Source organism: Onychomys torridus, chromosome 18 (assembly GCF_903995425.1).
Source record: "Onychomys torridus chromosome 18, mOncTor1.1, whole genome shotgun sequence".
NCBI lineage: Eukaryota > Metazoa > Chordata > Mammalia > Rodentia > Cricetidae > Onychomys > Onychomys torridus.
The window spans coordinates 3,920,158-3,938,814 of NC_050460.1; the positions used below are offsets into that span (position 1 = coordinate 3,920,158).

Here is an 18,657-nt window from a genome sequence, read left to right on the forward strand (position 1 = left end):
GCATGCCCCGAGCGCACGGCGCATGCACGCACCCGCGTGGGCGACGTGGGTCCCCCCCTGCACGCCGAGCGCCGCCGCCCATTGGCTGAGCCCCGCCACGCGGCCGGCCACGCACAGCCACCCCCGGGCCCCCGCCCGCCACGCCTCAGTGATTCGGCGGCCCAGGCTTGGCTCGCTTCGGGGCTCCCGGCGTCTCGGCGGCCTTCGGCTCTCCTGCCACCGCCGCCCGGCTCCTCGCCCGTTGGAGGCCAGGCGGCCCCCGCAGCGTCCTCCACAGCCGCCCCGGTCGCTGCCCGTGGCGCAGCTCCTGCTCCTCCTCGGGGGTTTTCACCCCAACTCCGGCCGCCATCATGGTGAGTCGAGGGCAGGCCGGGGCGAGAGCGGCTGGAGGCCATGCTCCTCCGACGGAGGTGGAGAGTTGGCTTTTTCTGGGTAACACGAGGAAGGGGCGGCGGGCAAAAGTGGGGTTCCTTCAGATTCGCGGTTCCAGGCCCCCCTGGCGGCCCCCAACTCCCGGGCACGGCCCTGCTGAGTGTGCGGCCTACAAGCACCGAGAGACCGGGCATGGCCGGAAGCGGGTGGCTGCGGCCGCCCCTGGGGACCCCGGCTGCTCCGGGGTGGGCCTCGTGCACGACCTGGCTGTCGCGTGCCGTGCCGTCGCTTTCCCGCCTTTGGGCCGCCGGGCCTGCGGGAGCCGGCCTGGAGTTGGGCGAGGCCCGCCGCGGCCCGGCCCCCTCCGGCGCGCCCCGCCGTCTCCCCTCCGCGGCCCTCCGCCGCGCCCCGGCCGTCTCCCCCCTCCGGCGCGCTCCGCCGTCTCCCCCCTCCGCCGCGCCCCGGCCTTCCCACCACGCCTCGGCTTCCTGATGGGGGCTGGCGCGGGCTCCTCCGCCAGGGGGCGCTCCGAGGCCCGGCAGGCCGCCGCCATTGGTGAGGCCCTGTCAGGAGTGGCGCCTCGAAGCAGGTAGCGGCCCTGCGTAAGCGTGCGTGGTGGCCGGCGTGCGTGCGTGCGTGCGTGCGTGCGTGCCTGCGCGGGAGAGAGGGGAGCAGGCGGCAGGGGAGCAGGCGGCAGGCCTCCGGAAGGGACGTGGTTCCCTTGTAATCCCGGCGGCAGGAGGCTGGCTGAGGAGATTGCGAGTTCCAGGCTGGCTTGGGCGGGCTACAGGGCGGGACCCTGCCGCGGAGAACATGTTGGTAGCCTGTTACCACACGTGGCATATTCATTTATACGGTTTTTTTTTTTTTTTCCATTTTAGAAGTAAAGAAAATCTATATTACGACGAATGTTAAAATTACGTTGGACAATTTCATGTAAACATTTGTAATTGTGAAGTTAGTAGTAGTTCATCTCAGTAATTAAAATCACATTAAAAGTAATACTTTTGGACAGTTTTCTCATCCGTTAGTTAGAAATTTGATGACTGCAGACTTTATCTTGGCCAATATTTGTAATATCCGTGGCAATTTGCTTAGCATGGTGATATAATTAAATTTCAGAGACATTATCCTAGAATTTTTAATAGTATTTTCAGCACCTAGCTATTTTTTATATGTGGATATTCAAATATAATGTACTGTGGAGAGTTTGTGGATGATAGCCTCTAAGTTCATTGTTAGTATCCTAATATTTCTCAATTCAAAATCCACAATTCATTTAGAGGTAGAATTGATAAATTGCCCTACATTTAATAGCTTATTTTCAGTATGTTACTGTATTCTATTGATGGATAAGATGATACTTTTCTACCATGCCCAGTATATTTTGTGGATAATTTCAAGTACTGGAGGCAGTGGGGGTGAGGTGCTGAAGCAAGAGGATCACTTGAGCCCCTCAGAAGTTTCAGGCTAACCTTCCAGGCCAACCTTGGCAACATGAGACACTGTCAGTAAAAATAATCATACTGAGGAGGCAGAGGCAGGTGGAACTCCATGAGTGAGGGCAGCCTAGTCTACATAGCAAGTTTCAGGTCAGCCAGAGTTACATATAAGACCTTGTCTCTAAATAAATAAATGAAGCTTAAAAATTACACTATCTTGAACATTAAATTTTGACTTAATGATTATTTGGTTGTAGAGTGGTTATGTTTAAAAAGTAGTCAGCATCTGTCGGTTATGGGTATTTGAGATCATCTATTGGTGATGGGTGTTAGAAATAACACTATGAAGCATACAGTAAGCACTCTGCTTGTGATTCAGGGCTTGTTAAAATGGAGTACTTTGCTTTGTTAGCTTTGAGTGCCACCTACTGGATAAGGACAAGGATTTGGTGTGCCTTTAATTTAATGTATTATTACACTATTAAGATGAGACGGGGTTGGGGATTTAGCTCAGTGGTAGAGCGTTCTCTTGCAAGGCCCTGGGTTCAATCCTCAGCTCAAAAAAAAAAAAAAAAATGAGACAGATTTTATACTTATCCTAATTAAATAGAAAGCCTAAGCCCAAATCAAGTATCCTATAATATTTGATGCTTTATTTTTTCCTTATTAATTGTTCTCAAACATCCATTTTACTTTTGTATAAAGAAAACAATAATAGAAGACATTTGAGATCTTTTTTAAAATTCCTTTTCAAGCAAGGAAATCAAGATCCTGAAAACAGTTACTTTAGTGGACAATGAAAAATCAAGTTTTTCCCCAACAATTATTTTCCTCTTCAATTCTAGTGATACCATACATAACAGGATTTTTCAGCACATCCTTATACAGGTTTTGATCCCAGCAATCCTTTGTTTGGGAGGCTGTTGTTGGCATCAAGGGATAATTGAAGTAGTATTATCCCTGGCAGCCTACCTACCATATGTCAGTTTACCTCACTGGAGATACCCAGAAATGTCTCTAGATACTAAGTGCCCTTGTAGCACTGAGAATCAGTTCATTTATGACTTCTTAGACTCTGACACAGGTGAAATGTTACATACTCCTTTAAATTAAAAAGCATCCCTACATTGTAGTACAAACACCAGTAATAAAAATTATTTATCAAATAAACATATACTGTATTCATTCATAAAAGAAGGGAAAATTGAGAAAGGAAGTTCTATAAAAATTACAGAACCACTGTTTTATATTTTGAATTTATTTCTGAATGAAAAAATTGAGATGGACAGATTGTCTGCTAGCAAAGCGTATCTAGTCAAGTTCTAAATAGTTGAAGCTACATAGCATATGTAGTAGTCCCATTTAAAAAAAAAATTGTAAGACATTAAAAGAAGGAAATAACTTTAATCTTTTTACTTCCTGCCATATCACTGTTGAAGGGAATTTACTGTACAAAGGAATAAGGTTGTTAAGTAGGAACAAAAAATAGAAAATAATAGCTTAAGTGGATAGAAAGAAAGGTGATTTGACAATTTTTATTTCATTTCTAAATTTTTTTATAAAATTAACCTTTTAAAAACAAATTGGCACATTTAGCTTTTTATTATATAATATTTTCACTTATGTTATTTAATGTTATATGCAAAGAATGTATACTAGCATTCCCTTAAAATCTTTAGTATTTACCTTCTATTAATCAGTTTCATAAATGAATTTTGAATGGATCTATCATATAGTAGTTTACTAAAGTTCCAACTAGTTGTTAATAAAGTACTTGTAAAGTCAGCTGTGAGAGTAAAAATAAAAAAAAAAACCTTTTCTAATAATCCATTGAAAATAAATTCAAATACAGGACACTAACTCATTAGCATATTACTTTATACTTTACAAATTGAGTTAAACAATGTTAGTCATTCTCAAAGTCATTTGCCCAGGGATAAACTTGCATAGGTATGCAACTTATAACTTAGTGTAAGGTACATAAATCTAGGCATCTTGACTAAGTCAGTGTTTGTTGTGTTTTGCTGTATTGCCTCTACCATTCCCAATAAGTTCTGCTTTAGGAAAATTCATGTCAGCCAATTAGAGTTTATTGTGTGAAGACTGAAAACAGTTTGGATCAAAATCCAGGAAAAAAAAATGAGTTGTATATATATGTGTTTTTATTTGAAAATAAAGGGTGGTATTGTTTCTATTAACCAACCGACACGAAAATTAAAGTTGTTAATGGGACTGATCTGGTGTTATTCAAGAAACAAGTGCTATTTCAAAACGTGCATTAAACATAGTATTAGGGAAGAGGAAATTATGATGTGACAATAATATTTTCATAATTTACTTATTTATTCCTAAATAAGTCAGACATAATATGAGAGTGTTGAAGTTATAAAATTTATGTTAATTTGATAATAGGAAGGCAAAGGAAAACAATTTATCTAAGAGTTAGTTACTTTTTGTTTGGGATTTTAAACAGCTGTTTTGTTTAAGTTTTCTATATGCTTTTGATTTAACATACCCAGTAAAATGAAAATTTATTAGTATATCCATAATGATTTTATTAGTTTTAAGTCTTGACAGATCTGAACTTTTCACGCAGTTCATCAAATACAATATTTTCATACATTGTATGAAATAAAGTTGGTATTGTTTCACAATGTAGTATGAAAGATAACAGGGTGGAAAGATGGCTCAGTGGTTAACAGCACTTTTATTATTCTTGGAGAAGGACCCACATGACAGCTCAAAAATGTAACTTCAGTTCCAGGAAATTTAGCTCCCTCTTTGGCTTCTGCAGGCATTAGACATGCACATAATGCACGTATGTGCAAGCAGGCAAAACACACACATAAAGTAAAAAAATAGAATGAAGCCTGTTGTCTTAGTTGGTTTAGTATTGCTGTGAAGAGACCTCATTACCATGGCAACTCTCCTAAAAGAAAGCATTTAACTGGGCCTTGCTTAACAGTTTCAGAGGTTCAGTCCACATCATGGCAGGAAGCATGGGAGCATATAGGCAGATGTGCTGGAGAAGTACATCTGGATCCACAGGCACAAGGGAGGGGGGGAGAGAGAGAGAGAGAGAGAGAGAGAGAGAGAGGGAGGGAGAGAGAGAGAGCGCGCGAGCGAGCGCCTGCGTGCCTCTGGGCCTGGCTTGAGCTTTTGAAATCTCAAAGCCCATCTCTAGTGCCACTTCCTCCAACAATGCCACACCCTCCAGTTGGTGACGAAGCATTGAAACCTGTGAACCTGTGGGGACCATTTAAGAAAAAGATGACAGTGAGAAGCATCGTATTTCAGAAAGTACTACATCCTTCTGTTTAATTTTCACACCAGTTCTCTGTTGATTGCTTTAAGTCCTGAAGCTAGGCTGTATTGGTAGGTAATTTAGAGGAACACTAGTTTATGTTAACTACAAAAGGTATGTTTCACATAGTTTGTCCTGTGTGTGTGTATTTAGTTGTCTATTTTTCTAAATTACAGTCTGCCACAACTTCTGAGACTCCAAATTCAACTGTCTCCAGGGAGGCCAGCATCCAGTCTTCAGCAGCAGCCACCAGTCAAGGATATGTTTTGCCAGAAGGCAAAATCATGCCAAACACCGTTTTTGTTGGTGGAATTGATGTTAGGGTATTGTATTCATATTTTGTTTTACTTTAAATACAGTGTGAAGCCAGGTAGTGTTTGAATGGGAAGAGGTGGGAGGAGTGCTTGAGCCAAGAGGAGTCCTGGCAACATAGTTGAGAGTTCAATAAATTTAATTATCTAAAATGTGATGGATTTGATGTGTAGAGCTAAAGGGGTTTTTCGTTGTTTTAAATTTTATACAGGTTTGGTTTTAACCCACAGAATCTAAAAATAGACTCAACAAAGAATAATTTTGTGATACCAGAGATTGACTTGCACATAATTAAAACTCTTCACAATTCAATTAGAAGTCTTGAATGTTTAATTTTTACTCTTGAAGTTAATTTCTTTTCATAGATGGATGAAACTGAAATCAGGAGTTTCTTTGCCAGATATGGCTCAGTAAAAGAAGTGAAGATAATCACTGATCGAACTGGTGTGTCAAAGGGGTATGTAAACATACTTGCTATAGCTACTGTTTATAGAACTAAGCATGCTGGAGAGATACCCGATATCAGACAAGACTCAAAGTGGGCATTTTAACATTAATGAATTTCTTGCTTTTGATAATTTATTTTATGGATAAAAGGGTTTTTTGTTGTTGTTGTTGTTTGTTTGTTTATTCGAAGTTGAGGACCAAACCCAGGGCCTTGCACTTGCTAGGCAAGCACTACCACTGAGCTAAATCCCCAACCCTGGATAAAAGGTTTTTTAATAAGTTCTTTTACTTAGTCATTTTCCTTGTATTTGTAATTTAATATTTTCTATCTTTCATTTCACACAAATGGATTATCAAATAATTATTTTCTTGGCACATTTCACAGTATCTTAAATTTTAGCTGTCTTGCCTTAGATAATCTTTGTTAATGAATGTTAATATTAGTACATTCTGACATAATAGACTAAGGAAACAGTGGTATTTATAGAGAACTGTTACCTATGTCTTAGCATATCTATTACAGCATATTCATATTCCATTATTACCATTTCTGCTATTTTATAGACTGTTAGAAGGTATAACCTTGGTACTGTGTAGTTATGATTTTGTATTTCATTTATCTGCCTTTCTAGCTATGGATTTGTTTCATTTTATAATGACGTGGATGTGCAGAAGATAGTAGAAGTAAGTAATAGTCTTACAGAAAATTCTTCAGCAATGCTTTAGAGTTGAAAAGTGCTGGATGTTCAGTCTTATATAAAATACAGAGAAAAATAGGCTTCCTTTCTGTTTAAAATAAAAATGTAATCTTATGTAACTTGGCAGACCCTGCTTGCTTGGGGGCTTCTAGTTTTATCAACTAGAGACAGAGTTAGAAAATGGGATGAATGGCTTTACTAAATTTAACTTGATGCTTTGGGATGCTTTGATTAGAGTTGTAAGGCTGAGCACAGGAGTATTTGGCCAAGTCTGGGAAATGGAGTATCACATTATTGTTTGTTACTGTTTTTAGTCACAGATAAATTTCCATGGTAAAAAGCTGAAACTGGGCCCTGCAATCAGGAAACAAAATTTATGTGAGTAAAAACAGAAATTGTTCTTGAAACTGCTCAGGTTTTTCAGAGGACTTGACATAAGTTTTGCTCTTTTTATTATTATTTTTTTAAAGGTACTTATCATGTGCAGCCACGTCCTTTGATTTTTAATCCTCCTCCTCCACCACAGTTTCAGAGTGTTTGGAGTAGTCCAAATGCTGAGACATACATGCAGCCTCCAACCATGATGAATCCTATAACTCAGTATGTTCAGGTAAAAACGGCTTGCATTCTTGTTCTTAGGTTTGTTAATAGTCTTCCTAAGCTCTGCAATCATATGCATGGTTTGGATGGTAAGTGTAATACAGTTCAGTCCTTATTGGAATACTTCAAATATGAGGAATTTGTTCCTTTTGTTTATACTCTCTCATTCTTAGTGCTTTTTTTCCTTATGCTAAGCTGAAACCTGCCTCTGTGTAGTTTGTAAGCCTTTATCCTAGAGCCTCAGTAGCCACATTAAATATATTCCTTTTTTCCCACAGGTCTATTTTTCAGACATGTACAAATAGTATATAGAAGAATGTTATTATAACCTTTTCTTTTTCTGGCAAAAATGTCTTTCAAATTGAAGAAGTTCTTTGACTGTTCAGAAACATCTTTGTATGTCCTCTTAGTTGACTGTTCCCAAAGATGATCAGCTCTTCTGTGGTTGACCTGCAGTGATTTCCAAATGCCTCCTTGTGTAGTTTGTTGACACCTGGGTTCATTTTAGTTTGGGAATTTATAGGTTTTATCTATAAATCATAAGGTTCTTGAATTTAATTTGAGCTGGGTTAATATTAAAATTTCATGCTTACTATGCCTATTGATGCTAAATAGCACTCTTGGTACATTTTACTTTTTCAATTTGAGAGACCTTTTTGGCCAGAAAAGAAAAAGAGTAATAAAATCCTATGTATTTTTTTTCTCTGTGTGTGGAATATAGACTGTCTTTCCTTATTTTCTTGCTCCAAATATGACTTAGAAGAAAATCCATATTTATTCCTAATATTTACTGTGATTCATTACTGATACAAGGCATTCATGTACGTACTACTTGCTTTCAGTCAATAAATACAGAAGTATAGAAAACATTGATTTATCCCTCTCCAGTTTCAGGTAGCAATTCTCTTAACTTTTAGAAATTAAACATAGAAAAATCATAAAGCTGTAGAAAAATTAATGATTATTTGTTCTGTTAACGTTGCTACAAGTACATATTCCGTGAAGATATTTTCATTGAGAAACAGAAGATATTTATTTAACTCCCCTTTTAGAACTATATGTATAGTCTGTGTACAGTGACCTCCTAAGATGAATATTGGCTTAGAAAAGCAGTCATTTATATTGTTTTTTCCTCTTTCCTGTGTAATAGGTTATCATTTGACAAGGAATATTTTCTTCATAAAGCCAGTCATTTAGACTCCTAAATTGCTATATAGAGGAAAAGAGAAAAACTACAGTTTTTGTTGTATTGTTAATGATACTCTTTCTCATTTTCTCAAATTTATTTTACTAATCCAATTTTTTTGTGAATTTTATTATCAGGCGTACCCTCCTTATCCAAGTTCACCAGTTCAGGTCATCACTGGATATCAGCTGCCTGTTTATAATTATCAGGTATTTTTTTCTTTTTTCTCCCTTTAATTGAAAATGGATTTTTTCCTCACATAATATATCCTGATTATAGTTTCCCCTTTCTGTACTCTTCATAGCCCCTGTCCCCTTTCATCCTATACAGATCAACTCCCTATAAACAGGCTTCTGAGGTGTCTTAGTGTTCTATTTCTGTGAAGAAACACCATGACCACAACAATTCTTATAAAAGAAAGCATTTTATTGGGACTGGCTTCCAGTTTCATAAGTTTAGTCCATTATCAGCATGGCAGCATGCAGGCAGACATAGTCCTGGAGAGGCAGCTGAGAGTTCTACATCTGGATCCATAGCCAACAGGAAGAGACAGCTCCTGGGCCTGCCTGGCTTGTGTTTTTGAAAACCTCAGAGCCCATCCCAGGTTACAGACTAGTTTGAACAAGGCTGTGGCTTTTAACCTTTCAAGTGCCGTTCCTTGGGACCCAAGCATTCGAGTATATGGACCTATGGGGTCATTCTCATTCAATCCACCACAAGAGGGATAGCAACAAAATAATGATTAAACTTTCATAGCAAAATTGAACGGGGGGAAACATGGAAAAAGAGCACAAGAGAAGTCACAAGATTTAGAGATCCATTTGTTTGCACACTCAGAAATATAAAAACTAGACTACACTGGAAGCCATAATATATAGGCAGAGGACCTGGTGCAGCCCCTGTGCATGCTACCTCAGTCCTTGTGTGTTCATGTGAGCCTTGATCTTGTTGATTCAGAGGGCCTTGTTTCTCCTGGTGTCCTCCATCCCCTCTGGCTCTTAGACTTTTTCTGCCTCCTCTTCCCCAGGGTTCTCTGAGCCCTGAGGGGAGGGATTTGAATGATCAGATAATTTAAGGGGATGTAAAATAACTTGGGGATATTACTGTGGTCTTTCTTTCTTTATATAAAATTGCTGTATAGTGTGCTTATTTAAACTATCTAAAATTAAAGGAAAGTAGAATTAGTGTATAATTCAGGCATCAATATTATTATTTAGAGAGAAGTATTTTGACAAGGAAAAACATTTGTTCAGACTGTTTACAAAGATTCAGTATCTTCTGTTTTTATTTCAATAAGCATTCTTTCATTTCTGTCAAATATCTGAAAAGCCTAGACTGACTTAAAAGTTTTTATAGGATAGGTTAAAATAAAAATACAACCCAGTTCTTAGAGCACCATTCTGATTGATAGTGTATAATTTTGCTAGATGCTACAAAATAGTATTTCCATGAATTCCTCCCAATAGTTGTGACCATATTTATGACCCATGACCATAGCTGTAGTAATAATTCCTAAGAGCCACTGTCTTTTTAAATTTCTCTGAATGCCAGCTTCCAATTGAGAAAATGTAATGTTTGTATATTGCCGGAACTGAAAAATGCACAGATATTAGAAGCATAAAGATACCTATCTTTGGTTCTGTTTTAGAATAAGAAATTAAGAGTCCGAATGGTCAAATACCTTAACATTGTCTTATCACCTCTTTTGTAAAAATGTGTAGGTGTTTAAATAATCTTTGTTTCCTTTTCTTAAGATGCCACCGCAGTGGCCGGCTGGGGAACAGAGGAGTTATGTTATACCTCCGGTAAAATGAATTAGCTCAACATACTCTGCTTAGTCTGACAGTTTTTTCCTAATATATTTCTTTTGCCATACTGTGTATATCTATAAATATATTAATTGCCTTTTTATATTATGTATTTTACTTTGTTGTTATCTCAGTTATATACTCACATGAGAGAGAAACTGCTTGTTGTTTTTCACATGGTTTGTGTATGCCCAATCAGTGGCTGCTTCATATACAATAAGTCTTTGGTTACTTGTTGGCATGATGTATAATCCAAGGAAAGTAGTAAAAGTACTAGATTTCATATTTAGCATTTGGTCTTCCTAGAATCTGCCTCTGAGTTTGCAATGAAAAGAAAATAGGAGAGAAACAAACATTTTACCATTAATATTACTCTGTAAAAGGAATAAAAGATGTTACCTGTAAAACACCTGAGCTTCAGTTAACTAACTTTCATAAAGATAAAGATTGGATATTTGAAAAGTATACCAAGAGAATTCTCGGGTACTCCATTATTACTACATAGTAACTTTTCTTCAACTCCTTCTGACTCTGATGTTGACAGAAGACATTTTTAAAATAAGACACAATTTCAGCCATTTAGGTTGAAAACAGTTTCTGAAATAGCAGCTTAGCTTTTTGATGAATGACTTAGAAATGTATCCTATTTCTTGTTAATTACACTTTTTTTAAATTGTTTTAAATATAGGCTTATACAGCTGTTAACTACCATTGCAGCGAAGTTGATTCAGGAGCTGAAGTTTTGCCAAATGAATGCTCAGTTCATGAAGCTACTCCAGCCTCTGGAAGTGGCCCACAAAAGGCAAACATCTAATTTTGTTTACTGGTTTTTATATTTACTTTTATATGTTTTATATTATATTAGTAATGATTCTTTGAGCAGACCTATTTGCCCAAATTTAAAAATTAAAGTTATAACCTGCAGAGCTTAGGAAACCTAACTCTGAAGTTAATGTACAAGATAATGATATCTCAGACACTCTAAACATTGAGAGTTTTCTGATTCCTTTGCCATATCCTCTCTTCTAATTGATTGCAATTTTTAAATCATATTTTTTAGTTACTGTTCTGTAATATGACTTGGTAGAATTCAGTGGCTAGGTGTCTACAATTAGTATGAATTATATTTGCCATGTCTTTTGTAGTTTAAATTTTTATAGTAATATGTATTACTACTACTACTACTACTATTATTACTAGTTTTGGATTTTTTGAGACAGGGTTTCTCCATGTAGTTTTGGTGCCTGTTCTGAATCTTGCTTTGTAGACCAGGCTGGCCTCAAACTCAACAGAGATCCGCCTGGCTCTGCCTCCTGAGTGCTGGGATTAAGGCATGGGCCACCGCTGCCCAGCTGTAATATGTTTTATTTATAGTATTCTGTGACATTATAAATATGACATTTTAAAATGGTGACTATTTGATACTGAACTAGACAGTCATTTATTTAATCATATTCTCACCCAAAAATTCTAATTTAGATTGTTGAACGAATAAAGCAATTGATAAGTTGGGAATGTGTGTAATGAAAGACTTTACTGGACAGATTCCTTATTTATGTGTTAGTGAAAATAAAACTACTAAACAATAGGATAGGATAACAAATTGCCTGATTTGATGCAGTCTTAAAATTTGAAAACAAGGGCACAGTGATGTACAACTGTAATCCCAGCACTTTGGAATAGAAGAATAAGGAGTTCAAAACTAGCCTTGGTTACACAGCTGGTGTGAGGCAAGCCTAGGGTTGCATAAGACTGCCTCAAAAAAAAAAAAAAAACTTCATACACATAAATACACATATAAAATTACACATATAAAATTAAAATAGCTTGCCTTACTAACTAACATGTTACTCTAAATACTTTGAAATATTGAAACTCTTGATTCTTTCTGTAATAGGAAAAATAAATGCTTCAAGCAAAATACCATACCATAGTTTTAATAAATACAGCCTTTTAAATTTGCTAAGACACTAGAACATTAATTTAGGAGAACTATATATAAAATAAACAATAATAAGAATTTGACAGTATGAATGAATTTTTTAGAAGTGTATATGCTCAGTATACTTTTTTAAAAAATGCCATTAGCAGTGAATAAAAAATGTAGTCTTTAAACTTCTGTGTTTCAGAAGTCTGTGGACCGAAGCATACAGACAGTGGTCTCTTGTCTATTTAACCCTGAGAACAGACTGAGAAATTCTCTTGTTACTCAAGATGATTACTTCAAGGTAGGACAAGAATAGTATTCAGAAAAAAAATGCGTATGTGTTAACATTGAAACATTATTTTGCCTGTGGGATATATATTATATAGATACACATATACATACATACATACATACACACACACACACACACACACACACTCACACACACACACACACACACACACATATATATATATATATATATATATATATATATATATATAAAGATGTATTTACTTATTAACTATACATTGTTCTTCCTGCATGTCAGAAGAGGGCACCAGATGTCATTACAAAGGTTGTGAACCACCATGTGGTTGCTGGGAATTGAACTCAGGACCTTTGAAAGAACAGCCAATGCTCTTAACCACTGAGCCATTTCTCCAGCCCCTGCATGTATTCTTATACTGATAAAGTGTACTATAAACCCTGGTAACCATTATGGTGGTTGAGTTTTACCCAGAAGTATGTTGGATGCTGTGTAAGTCTTAGAATAATATAGTTTATCTTTAGGGAAGAAAAGTTTTCACAAGGTAAACATTTCATGAGCTGTTGGGCACATGGCTCAGTGAATAAAGCACTTACTGAGCAAATGTGAATTTGAACTCAGAATTACATAAATGCCAGGTGGGTTTTAGCAGCCTGCCTAAAGATCTGCAGTCCTCAGATGCAAAGACAGGATCCTAAGCAAGCTGTGTAGCCAGGTCAACCCATATCAGTGATCTCTGAGTTCTATGAAAAAAAGGTAGAGAGCAATCAGAAAGACTCCAGATGCTAACCTCAGACTTACACAAGTATTCACACACACAGGGAACACACAAGCATACACACACAGAAATGGGAAGGTATTATAGAAGGTTCATGAGAGTTGGCATATAAAATAACTTGACCATACAGTAAAAGAAAAATCTGAAAGCAGAATGTAATTCATAGCTATTGAACTAAAGAGAACAAAAGAACTACTTGGTTAATATATTTGAACGTTGTGGAGAATGAAGAGATAAAACTGAGGAGGTTGAAAATAACCAAGTGAGAATGAATTTAGTAAAGATTGAGTTTCTAATCTTTTGTCCACATTGCACAGATAACTTACATTTTAGGACTACAGTTTTGCCTGCCTTGTCTGTGGAGGTTTAGTTTGGTGGTTAGAACTCAAGGACTTAGACATGCTGTAAGCACATGCTTTACTACTGAGCTGTTCTTTAGTCCCAAGACATTTTACAAATATAAAATGAGGATGAATAGAACAGAGTCTTAGGTCCCTTTACTTTTGAGTCTGACTGTGAAGTTTATTCACTGGTTAACCCAGTGGAGAGAATATTGCATTCAAGGAAGATTTTTTTTTAGATAATAGATAAATGATAGGTGTATAGTACAGATATCCTACAACTCATTTAAAGTATATAATTCAATGGCTTTTTAGTATATTTACTTAATTGCACAACCATAAGTAAAATTTTAAAATGTCTTAGCCATCCCAGAAATGAACCCCTTCCTATTAGTGCTCAATCTCCATTTCTAACCTCTAGCCTTAGACAGCCAGTGAAAGTTATTAGCTACTTTCACTAGGTTTTACATACTTTTGTGTGTGTGCACAACATAATGAGTAAAAAATAGTCATTTAAAATTATTCCATTTTTTTTCTACACAGTGCAGTATATAACTGCAGTAGTCAGCTTGCCCCAAAGTCTAAAGGTGTTAAATGACTTGTTTGAAAACAAAACATCTTCAAAATTGAGTTTTGACCTGGTGTTAGAAAGAAAACTTACCTTTGAACTCTTAGAGATTTCTTCCCCTCTGGTTAGGAATCAGAAATTAGTGGAGTGGTCTCCTGTTGTTTGTTACACCACCACCCCTGCCCCCCCATGTGTGTAAGTGCATGTGCACATGTTCACAGGTAAGTCAGCGTATGTATATGGAGGCGCATAGTCAATGTTAGAGTTCTTGGGATCCCAAGTGTTTGTCCTGATTACACAGAGTAAGCACATGGAGCACCAGACCTATTGTTATAAGCAACTAAATGCTGTGTTTGAAATTGAATGCACTGTTTATTTCCATCATAAATCCCAGTTTTTGTTTTAACTTCAGCCCCATAATTTTAATTCATTACTACCTAACTTCTAAAAACATACACATTTGTGACCACTTTTCTAGGTCCTAACCTTAATGGGATGTTACTTTATTTCCAGGCTACATGACAGTGTGTGTACATGTGAAGGTGCTTGTGGCAGTCAGAGGTGGACTTTGGGTGTCTCACCACCTTACTGTTTTAAACTGATCTTCCACTGAATCTGGAGCTTGTCCATTTGGCTAGGCTGGGTGACCTATGCTGTAGGGATTTGCCTGTCTCTTGTTCTTCTCTTCTAGGACTGTGATTATATAGTGCACCTCTAATACCAGCCTTTTAAAGGAGGTACTAGGGACCTGAACTCACATTCTCAGGCTTGCACAATAGGTACTTTACCAAAGGAGCCACCTTTCCAGCCACATAGAAGTCACTTTACATAATGGAATCTGGTCCCCAGGAAAAGGGCAAGATCAAGCTAGTTGTGTGGAAAAGAAAATACTATTTTATTAACCCCATTTCTCTTTTAAGGCTTCACTTCCCTGTATCTACATCTCTGTAAGCAACAGAGTAAAGGAAATATTTCTGTAAACATTAGTTTTCTGTATGCATGTGCCCTACCCTTGAATTCAACCAATTTTATGCACATATTTTAAATTATACTGAACATATGTGCAGACTTTTTTGTTTTTATTCTTCACAATGCAGTAAAACTTTACATATTAGGTAGAAGAATGAGAAATTTTAAAGTATACAGGAAGATCCCCAGTATATAATGCAACCACACCATTTTATATAAGAGATTTGAGCAAACTTTAGGTTTTTGTATCTATGGGGAAGAGTGTTCCTAGGACCAATCCCCTTGAGAAAACATTTTAAATTTTCTTACCTTTGCCTCATAAAGAATGCTACATCTTCATAGATTGAAGCTAAGCCTTAAGTATGCAAGATTTAGAGATCTTAATGAAATAAAGGATTTCAAGTTGAAATAGAGTACTATTCTCAAATATGGTTTCTTTCAGATGCAATTATTAATAAGAACAATAGGTAGGGGTTTGTTTTGTTGTTTGGGGAGGATTTTAGTTTTCTCTTTTTTAATTGTAAACTGGTGCTTTGCCCCTGTGTATATGTCTGCACTACGTATTATGTTTGCCTGGTGCCCACAGAAGCCAGATAAGATTCTGATTCTCTGGAACTAGAGTTAACAGTTGGTGAGCTGAAACATGGTTACTGGAAATCCAGCCCACATCCTTTGGAAGAATAAGTGCTCTTAACCACCAGAACGTTTCTCCAGACCCAAGCTTTGGGGTTATTTTGTTGTTTTGTTGGCTGGCAAGATGGCTCAGCAGGTAAAGAAAGACATTTGCCACCAAGCCCGATGACCTGTCTTTAATCCCTGAAACCTACATATGTTGTAGGAGAGAAACTGAACCAGCAGATTGTCCTTTTGACCTCTTCATATAGGCCATGGCACATATGCATGCATGCTTATACACACAAAATAAATTCTAGTGAAAAAATTTGAAAGAATAGTTTCAAGAATCACATAAATTTTCCACTGGCTGTCTTTGGTTTATCTGCCAAATCATTTAATTATCTAAAAAGTACTAATTATAACTCTCATTTCTGAGTTTACTGGGATTCCTTTTTGTTATTTAATAAAGCCTTAACAGTTGGTGCATTTACTGTTGCAGAGTTCCTCCGAATGTTCTCCCTTTCCCCATTTACTATATTTAAATGTAAACCAACACAGTGGTTATTTTGTAATAGATGAGTAGTGGTAGTGTGGAATTTTCAGTGATTTAAAATGACTTTCTGTCTCTTCTAGGATAAAAGAGTGCATCACTTCAGAAGAAGCCGGGCAGTGCTTAAGTCTGACCATCTTTGCTAACTTAGTAGTCAAGGCAGCCTGTTGTTGACTACTAAAAGAGATGGAATGGTTTTCACTATTACAGAGGAGTTGACAATTCACACTCAGACTTTGTATAAGAGTTCTAGTAGATTGCCTAGTTTTATGTTGAATCTGTTCATTAGATGTTTATATAGAAACTAGTTTTGTGTTCACTATATAGTTAAAAGAAAAATAATTGCAAGTAAAAAGAATAAAAATTTTCAAATAATTGAAAAATAGCTGAAAGGAATAACTTTTAAGACTTAAAGGACTTTTAATTGAAATTGGCATTTTAAGAGTTCAAAAACAAGTACTAATTTTCAAGAAAAAGATTTTATAAACCTATTTTGAAAGGTCAGAATTTTGATAGACTACAAGCGTTTCACTTCTCAACAGGTACCTGAACAGTACAGTATTTACAGTATTGTACTTTACATTTATTATTTGTCTAAACATTTGCCACAAGAGCAGAATTTTTAGAACTGCATTTTTAATCAGTGGAACTCAATATATAGTTAGCTTTATTGAAGTCTTCCTTATCTAAACCCAGGAAAACAGATTCTTAACAGTCCAATCAGTGGGTCTTACATTTATACAAAATATTTTACCCTGTAGCTAGAATCCACACGCATGCACATATCCTATTTATTTGGTTGGGGTGGTAATTAGGATATCTAAAATTCTGGGTATAATTTTGTTTAACGAATCCGAGACAAAAACTAAACTTTGCTAGGTGTATAAGCTATTCTCAGTGAGTTAATACTCTTTTTTTCTTAAAATGCTGAACTGAATGGCTGTCTGAAAATTGTGCAAAATACTGATATTAAGGAGTGCTGAAAATTTTTTTATGTCACTTAAAAGTTAATCAGGGTATCTGAAAGAAATTTTTATAAAAACATTCGAAATATAGGTTGTCACAGAGTAAACAGATTTTTAGTTGTTAGTCTTTTGTATTTCCTTTTGTAAAGTAAAATATGTCCAAAACAGTCAAAGTAAGTAATTTTGACATTTCTAAACCACAAAATTTGTTTCATAATTGTATCCCAAGAAAGCGGTAGTTTATCTGTTTTTAGATTAGATGGTCTCCATTGGACATTATGCATGGTGACAGCAGAGACCCTTTGTGCCCACAGTTGTTGGCAATCTGTACTCCCATTCTGCCAGGATTTGTTCCATGGTGTAAAGTAAGCAAGTAACCGATAGGAGTGGTTCAGGGGCTAAGCCTTAGAATGTAGCATGGGACGACAGTACCTTTTTAAAGGACTCAATTGGACAGACACCATCTGACCTGCCGTGGATATGAGTTTTAAAATGCCTTTTTGGCTTGCCTTGTATTAGCTCTTCCCTCAAACACAGAGATTCCACTTAACCCTAACATAATGGAACCACCATGGGTCATGTCACAAGTGTCCATAATGATCTTCAACTCTTAATTTTATTCTGTATCTGAAGGACAAAATCTAAGTCACCAAGAGGTCAGTATTCCAGAAAAGTAGAAAGTGTCCTAAACTTTGTTCTTTTATTTGTCCCTTGTTTATTTCAGTGTTTGTATTTTTGTGTGAGATTCTTACATGTATCACTCTGATTAAATCTCCAGCTTACCATGAATGATACCCTAAATTCTAAAGAACAATTGTAATTGTTGCTGTGTAACTTTAAGGAAAAGTAAGGGAATAAACTTTCATCTGCTGTTTCGTTGGAGTCAAGTATTTAAGAGAAGGGAGAAAGGAAAGTACTGAATCTTTCAAAATGGAAGATTAATTTTAAACTTAAAAGTATGTTCCTATTACCTATTGATGATACTATCTTTGCATAAATGAATAAAGCTTTTTTTCAAAAATAGCGTTGACTTATTGTCATCTAGAAATGATGGGAAATTTTGGTGGACAATGTGTGACAGTGTATAAATCCTTGTGATTAAGAATTGTAAATATGCTGCATTTGCTAAGCTGGCAGCTAATATATAAAATTTTGAGACATTTTGTTTTCTTGCCTTCTACCAGAAATTATATGTATGTGTGATGTGTGTATATATATGTGTGTGTGTGTATACACACACACACTTTCACACATATGTACATGCTTTAGTCCCTGTTTTATTCCAATGAAGAGGCACCATGACCAGTGCAACTTTTTTAAACATTTTATTTGTAGATTTCACTTTACACATCCTGGTCCCGTCCACCTTGCCATCCTTTTACACCTTCCCTCTGTCCTTGCAACCTCCCCACCTCCAAAAGAAAAAAGATCTTGGCATAGAAGCTGTGGTATGACACAGTGAGCCACAGAACGTACCCTTTATACATCTTTACTTGGAAGTGTTCAT

General features: G+C 37.0%; 1 protein-coding gene across 1 annotated transcript; it reads left to right on the forward strand.

Annotated features, from left to right (window-relative positions):
• Nucleotides 1-350: 350 nt before the first annotated feature.
• On the forward strand, nt 351-18,170 carry Dazl (deleted in azoospermia like). The gene is made up of 12 exons (XM_036168060.1): nt 351-961; nt 1,112-1,187; nt 5,295-5,441; nt 5,796-5,887; nt 6,510-6,561; nt 6,890-6,953; nt 7,046-7,185; nt 8,499-8,570; nt 10,116-10,166; nt 10,858-10,971; nt 12,299-12,397; nt 16,269-18,170. The coding sequence occupies exons 1-12, from the start codon at nt 351-353 to the stop codon at nt 16,329-16,331; spliced, it is 1,581 nt and encodes a 526-aa protein (XP_036023953.1). The 3' UTR covers nt 16,332-18,170.
• Nucleotides 18,171-18,657: the final 487 nt, after the last annotated feature.

What these genes read in the sequence shown, in the direction of transcription:
- Dazl (XM_036168060.1), top strand. Translation starts at nt 351, where the DNA reads ATGGTGAGTCGAGGGCAGGCCGGGGCGAGAGCGGCTGGAGGCCATGCT. An exon ending in CTGGAAGTGGCCCACAAAAG is followed by an intron (nt 10,972 to 12,298) that starts GCAAACATCTAA and finishes TCTGTGTTTCAG; the next exon opens with AAGTCTGTGGACCGAAGCAT. An exon ending in CTCAAGATGATTACTTCAAG is followed by an intron (nt 12,398 to 16,268) that starts GTAGGACAAGAA and finishes TGTCTCTTCTAG; the next exon opens with GATAAAAGAGTGCATCACTT.